At 54.9% G+C, this 7,488-nt stretch overlaps 1 protein-coding gene across 1 annotated transcript in view; it reads right to left on the reverse strand.

The window, feature by feature from the left end:
- Positions 1–7,488, reverse strand: part of ARHGEF10L (Rho guanine nucleotide exchange factor 10 like) — a 134,342-nt gene that overhangs the window by 73,273 nt on the left and 53,581 nt on the right. Inside the window, exon 7 of the mRNA XM_023532645.1 lies at positions 3,818–3,996. Coding sequence (XP_023388413.1) covers positions 3,818–3,996 — 179 coding nt within the window. The remainder of the gene's footprint in view (positions 1–3,817; positions 3,997–7,488) is intronic.

Here is a 7,488-nt window from a genome sequence, read left to right on the forward strand (position 1 = left end):
TTCAAGCTACCAACCTGACATCACTGAATGTAGAGCTGGAAAGAGATGCACACAATTGATTCTTGAGTTCTTGGGAGCTAGGACAAGCTGGCTCTAGCACACCACTGGAGGAAGGGGTGGATGAGTGGAGGGAAGGAGGGAGATAGGGAGGGTAGGTGGGCAACTGGGTGGAAGAATGGATGGGTGACTGGCTTACATACTATCTGGGAAGATGGATGGACAGGTGAACAGATAGACATTTAAATGCATGAACTGTATGAACAATAGTGATATTTGGTAAAGTAAACAGAAGACCAAGATAGACGGATCTTCTAAGAAGTAGATGAGTCGAAGGATCATGAGTAGGGCCCTGGGGGCAGGCAAGCCCACACTCAAATCACCATTCCCTGTTTACTAGCTAGAAAAGCCTCTTCGCCTCTCTGAGTTACAGATTCTGCATTGGTAAACTCGCCATAATAATAACTACTTGTGCTTCAGAGTTGTTGAGAAGATTAAATGAAAAATACATATAAAGCTCAGAGCTTAGTAAGTACTCAAAAAAGGGAAGCTATTATTATACTGTTTTATTCAAATAAGTGTTCAACATCTATTGAATGGATGGATAGATGGTGGGATAGATGGATGGATGGATGGATGGATGGATGGATGGATGGATGGATGGATGGATGGATGGATGGATGGACGGACGGACGGATGGACGGACAGACAGACGGACAGACAGACAGATGGACCCTACCCACCTCATCTAACCTCTCTGAACTTCAGTCATGTAGGTTTTCTGATCAATAAAAATGAGACTTTTAATTCCAATGATACCAACCACTCTATGGTATTAGGAAAAATAAATTAAACTGCTCTAGGCAAAGGTTCACAACCGTTATGCAAAGAAGTAGTAGAACTGGGATCTTTCTGTGAGTTACTCAGGCTCCTCCAAAAATGGGTAGTGTAAAATTTGTACTGAGTCCCATTTTATCTGTAAATAAGATTGATACGATAAAATCACAAGGCCCCCAGGCTGTCCGACGCCCTCTACCTCTTAAGGATCAGAAGAACCAGATCGGAAGTCACCTGCAGAACTGGCCAGATCAGAGCAGACCCGTGAATAAGGCTGAGGTCAGAGCTGGCATTTCTGCTCTGTCCCCTGACCAGCTGGATCAGGACGACCTTGATTATGAAGAGGTCATAATCAGAAAGTGGAAAAATTCAATTGCAGCTCATCCTACAACCAGAAAAAAAATAATTCCCACAGACCAGAGGTGGCAACCAGCAGGTACCTGTAACATAACAGGACCAGGCACCTGCTTACACTTGGGTCAGCTGATTCCAGGGAGGTCTCTCTGCAGACCCCTCCCCATCACTTTGGCAAAAATCCTTCCCCAGCGGGCTGGCTTCTCGGGACTTCTGAAGGAGTTACACTAGTTCTCTTGCAGCTGGGTGGGAGGCCAGGCCCCCGGCCAGACTCCAAGGACAGGACAAAACACTTCCCCAGACCTCTGCTGCCCAGTGCCCCACAGCTACATGACACACAGCCAAGCAGCAGTAGCCCCAAAACATCCAGCCTCTGCAGTGCCACGCATGGAAGCAGTTGCGTCCCAAGCAGCTCAGGAGGGCAGAGCGCCACAGAAAGGGCTCAGGGGGGTTCCCAGGCAGATGTGGGTGCCAGAGGAAGGACCCCTCCACAGTCCCCTATCTTCCTGGAAGCCTGCTGTGCAGGGAGCAGGCAGGCCTTGACCCATGGCCAGAGAAAAAGTTCCTGTGGTTAGAAATTCCATAGACTGTGCCACATTGTCTGTCTGCTGAGGAAGAGCCCAGAGCGCCAGCCCCAGGGTGTGAGGGATGTGAGCTCATGGCAACAGCCAGAGACCCCGCCCCTGCGGCTAGGCCCCGTATCCACAGAGTGCTCTGTGGGCCCCTGGCATCCCTTGGTGGCACAGCACTGGTTAAAGAGCAGATTGCCATGCGGCACCCCAATCCTGAATCAGAGTCCCTGAGGGGAGTGAGGCCCTGGCATCTGCAATTTCAACTAGCGACCATGTGACCCTGATGCCCATGCAAATCTGAGGACCAGCACTAATGAGGCCAAATTCTGCATCTCCGTGCCCCTGTCCTCTGAGAGGCAGGTGCCTACAGTACCCGCCCAGTCCCCAACAAGAAAGCAGGGGCCGGGAAAGGGCCGTGGGGGCTTAGGAGAGACAGCCAGAGGCTGAGAACAAGGGCTGGCCCAGACAGCCAGTCCCTCTGCTCACACTGCCCAGAGCAGGGCCGAGATGCACCCGTCCTGCCCTCCTATCAAGAGGCCGCCCAGGGGACATGGTGGCTTCATAACCAAAGCTCCCTTTCTCCCCTAAAGCAGTGCACACTGCTCCTTCTGAGGACATAAGCCGGAAGGGCCTGTTCCTGGGCTTTCACCTGGGCCATTTCTCCAGCCTGGGACACATTTCTGTCCCCTCTGGCTTCTGTGTCGCGGCTCCCAGCTTACCTCTCTTGGCAGCCGCCTCTGACTAGCCCCATCAAGTCCCACCCGTCAAGCAGACAGCCATCAGTCATGTTTACAGACAGGCATTTTGTCTTCATTTTTAACAAATTGTTTCATTTTCGGTATCTCCTCCCAGACCACATAGGTTCCCCGAGCCTGGTCCTGTCTTCCTGTTCCCATACACCCCAGCCTACACCCTAAAGTATGGACTGGGCACACAGTAGGTGTGAGAGATGCTTAACGTTTTTGCTAGCATGACATCGAGGCCATTTTGCATGGCTCAGCCCAAGGAGGCCCAGCCAGGAAAAGACTGGGGTTCGGCAGAGACCTGCTTAGCCCCCAGGCTCCTTAGGGAGCCCTTCCTGATCTGAGGAAAGTCTGAAAACTCTTAGGTGTGGGGGCCACTTTGGCCAGCGCACCTCTCCCACAGAGGACCCCTAAACTCAGAAAGTGCCAGGAGGAACTAGGAAAGACTCAGAGGCCACCGAAATCCCAGCCCGGTCCAGGACCCCTCTGCCTTGTCCCTGCCCCACCTTCAGGCAGGACTGGCCAATGGGTTGAGCCCACCTGCCTATGCGTGTCTTTCCAAAGGACCCAATCACCTCTGGTCGGGCAGGGCCTGCCTGTGAGAAGCTGTTCCCTTTAAACCCCAAATCTCGGCATGGACAGAATCTGCCTTCTGGTGGCTTCCACGGAATAAGTGGGAGGAGTGAAGCTGTCGCAGGAGAGGAGGAACCAGACAATCCATTCTCCTCTCGGCCTCTACGGCTCCCGCCCTGAAATCAGCAGAACGAACCCTGCTCCAGGCAGAAACACCGAAGTGCCAGGGTGGATGGCACTTTGAAAGGCCTCGGAGCCTCCGGGGCAGCTCCCGTAGCCACAGCAGCTCCGGCCTGTTCACGTCCCCAGGGAAGAGGACTTGTGTGGATCGCAACTGCTCTTGCAAGGTAAGAGGATCCAACTGATTTGATCCGAGTGCCCATTCTAATCAGCTGCCGGGGCTGCCTGGAACACCGTGTTGAGGATTCTGAAGCCAGATCTGAGCCCACAAGCGTCGTGATCGATGCCGGGATCAGCTGTAGGCGTGGGCTGGGGGGAGCACCTGTGCCAGGTATTAACCGCGCCCATCCCACATAGGGCCCTGCATGGTCAAACGGCAATGCCGGAAGGTCATCTCTTATTTCGAGATACTTGGGCCATTTCCTCTCTCACCATGTATTTCTGGGAATCGCTGTTTAGATAGACACAAGTCGCAGGCCTGGCACTCACCACCCTCCTTCCCCGCTCTCGGAGGGGGTCTCGGTGCCCTGGGTGGGATGAGAGACGCCCCCACCTCCTCACCTTGGGCTGGAAGGACACTCGGTGCTTGGCGGGCTCTGCCTCCGGCTTGGCCTCCTCCCCTGAGTCCTCGCTGTAGCTCTCAAACTCGCTGGAGCTCCAGCCTAGGTCCTCCGCCTCCCTGGCCTCCCTGGGCGCCCCGACGCGGTGCACGTCCTCATAGGCCAGGTTCCTCTCCGCCCCTGCTGGCCAAAGGACGGGGCTGGTGAGTGGAGGCCCTGAAGCCAAGCCCACCAGGCCCTAATTCCAAGCCCGGCGGGGCAGATGGGGGGTGGGTAGGGAGGAGCATGGGGCTCCACCTCCGCTTCCTTGTCCATAAAACAGGTGATGACAACATGACATCTACCCAGTAAAGTGAGGACACCAGAACAGGCAGGAAAGTACAAGAAATGTGTCAGGCACACGACAGGCTCCATAATTTCCTCCCATGGTCAGCACTACTGCTCCGGGAGCCGAGTGCTCACCCTGGGCCTCCGAGGCACTCTTCAGTGGAGAAGAGGAGACTTAGGACCAAATCCTGACTCAGCCCTCAGCTCTGGCCTCCGTATGTGGGGGTAAAAGAGACAGTGGCCTTTAGTCTCCCACATGGGTTCAGGACCATCCAGTAGGGGGCGCACCTGGCCCAGCCTCTAGGTGCGTTCCCTTTCCTTCCGAGGACCCTCAGGAAATGCCTTGAACTGGAAACTTGGGGACAAAGACCTGAGAGTCCACTAGGGACAGGTGCCACCAGGGCACTCTTGGGGTCCCTGTCAAGCCAGGTGTGAGATGCTGCTTCCATGCTGAGGTGGGAAAGCCACTGTCCTGGGACTGGAACACGGGAGGCCCAGCCCCGCCCAGCCCCACCTCTGGGAGACCTTGGGCTTCAGCTTCACTCCTCGGGGCTTCACTTCCTGTCTGTTACCTGGGGAAGACCTGAGCCACAAACCGCACAAAAGTGAGGCCAGGCGCCAAAAAGTGCACGAAGGTGAAAATGCTATTGTCAACACAGAAGAAATGTGGCATTGGGGAGGGTGTTTTAATCTGCTCAGAATGCGCGTGTGCTGAAAAACGGGTAGCTTTGGTTTTTGGAGACTTCTCGGTGAAATAGGGATAATAATAAGCTGAGAGATGGAGTAAATAAAATATGTACAAAGAGCTCCAGCAAAGAGCCTGGCCCATGACAGGTGCTCAGCAAAGAGCAGCTGACCCTTATTCATGTGGTCTCCGGTCTCTGGGTGGGCTCAGGTGTCATCGCACTGACCTCCAGCCCCCACATGCACCCCACAGGAAAGCTGGCGGTAGGGGGTCTGGGAGATTGTCAGCCAAAGAACAAAACAGACTAACAGAGGCTTAGCTGGAGACCTGGGTCCCAGGATCAGGAGAGAGCCTGAGGTTATTTATAAGTAAAAGATAACAGTGACTAATGTCTCCAGGGAGTGGAGCAGCTGGTGACCACGCTGTGACCTTTACCAGGCTGGGCTGATGGCTCTGCTACTGCAGGGGAGGCCCCACCACGCATGAGCAAAGGGGCAGAGCCTCGTTCTTGGGGTTGCCCCTGAGAAAGAACCACGGTGGCATCTCGACTGACTTCCGGGGGGTCAGCAGGGTGCAAATTATCACCCCTTCCTATTAGACAGATGAGAAAACGGGCCTGGAGAAGAGATGTGGGCTGCCCAAGGTCAGGCTGCAGACTCCTGGGCCGGCTCCGCCAGTTCACCGCAGTGCCTCCGGCCCAAGCCCCGCCATCCTGATGACGACCCTGGGCTCATTTAGAAATCCTCTCTCCAATGAAGGCAGACTCCTGAGCCTGTGCCAAACCCTCAGCCTCCGGGGGCCTCATGGCGGTCCGGGTCCCTGCCCTCCGCTTCCTGGGGCCTCAGGCTTCACAAGTGCTCAAGATCATGGCCCCTTTTCCAAAGCACATGCCACCACCAGTTCAGTGCTCCATATCAGCCATCTCCTGGCCTCCTCACAACAACCCACGGATGCAGCTTTATTGCCCTCGTGTTAAAAATGCATCGACTGAGGCCTAGAGAGATTAAGCACAGGTTCTCTGGTGTGACCTCCCCAAACTCCTGTGAGGTCAAGATGACATTCCAATTGTATATGAAGAAGCCAGAGCAGAAAGGCACGGAGCCCTGTGCCTTAATTGATGGCAGAGCCAGGATTTGAACGCAGGGCGGAGTGACCACTGGCGCATGTGGCCTGCACCTCAACTGCTGCCTCCTCTCCGAGTGCCCTCTGAGCCCACGTTGGTCCACACAGGTCAGTGCTAGGCCCTGGCAGGTATAATACTAACAACCACAGTGTCCCTGTGCAGCGTACCTACTAAGGGCCGGCCACAGCCTTGTCTCACTCAATCCTCCCACAGCCCTGCAGATGGGGGTCCTGGGTGTGTGGTCCTCAATTTGCAGGCTCAGAGCTGGGATACAAACACAGGTTCTCTGATTCCCAGGCCACCTCCTCTTAACCACCTCGGGGTGAACTGCAGGGTGCCAGGAAGATCTGGGGGCGCAATAGTGCTCAGCGCAGACTGGGACCAAGTAACTGGTTGCTTGATTTGATTCAGGTGGGAAAACAGCCCAACGGGGTTAAACAGTGGCCTTAGGCCACTCAGATCTCTTGGGTCTGGGACCTTCCTATAAGACCCCACTGTCCCCCCGCACAGCACACCCTTCCCCACCCTCTCCTGGATTCAAATGAGCAATAGACAGGGATGTTCCAAGACTTCCTGGGTTTGCCAAAACGGATGCCCCCATTGTTGGCCCGTTTGTCCCTCTTTCTGGGACAAGAGTCAGGAGTGTGGCTCTGAAGGCCCTTGGGCCTGTCATGTTGTCTGTGTGTCTCTCCCATTGGACTGTGCACAGCCCAAGGATGGTGATAGCTGCCCCTATGAGACTAGAAGCACCTCAAAAGCAGGGGCTCCGCACATGGGGAGCCCCTGAAAGCAGGCAGAACAGTGTAGCAGGGAAAGCAGAGTCACAAAATCCTAGCTGTGTGACCTAGGGCTGGTGGCTTAACCTCTCTGATGCGACTGTCAACTGGAGCCATTAGTCCGGCCTTGCCGACCTCACGAGGTTGCTTGAACAGTGGCAGCAAATGTGTTTCATCGTGTCATAAGACGCTGCCCCAGTCCTCCTGGGGTAGGAGACAGAGCATTGCACTTGGAGTCACAATGACCCAGGTTCAAATCCCAGCCCTGCCTCTACAGTTTCCTTGTCTGTAGAATGAGGATGTTATACACCCCAAATCATAATATACACCAAATCAAAGTCTCAAAGCAGACAGGAGGCAGACATGAGAGTCACCAATCTAAAGCGTTCAAGCAAAGATGGATTGATAATAAATACCCTTCCTCCTCCCCAGGTCAGTGAGTCAGGCTCAGCTCCAGCAGGACTCACCGCCTGCCCCGCACCGTTCCCCTCTACAGCCACCATCGCCCCACGTTCCCAGTAGGGCGCAGGCTTTCCCCAGCATTCTCTGCCTCGCCATTCAGCTTTAACAAGCTGTCACTTTCTCCAACAGCCCTGGGAAGCCCAGACTATTACCCCATTTTTCTGAGGGAGGAATTGAGACTTGGAGAGGTGAAGTGACTTGCCCAGGGCCCCTAAGCCACAGCATCCCCAGCCCTGAAGCCCTAACCCCACCGCCACCCCAGCCTGGCCCTGCCCTCAGCTACATCTGGACTCTCCCAG

Source organism: Pteropus vampyrus, unplaced genomic scaffold, assembly GCF_000151845.1.
Source record: "Pteropus vampyrus isolate Shadow unplaced genomic scaffold, Pvam_2.0 Scaffold86, whole genome shotgun sequence".
Classification (NCBI taxonomy): Eukaryota; Metazoa; Chordata; class Mammalia; order Chiroptera; family Pteropodidae; genus Pteropus; species Pteropus vampyrus.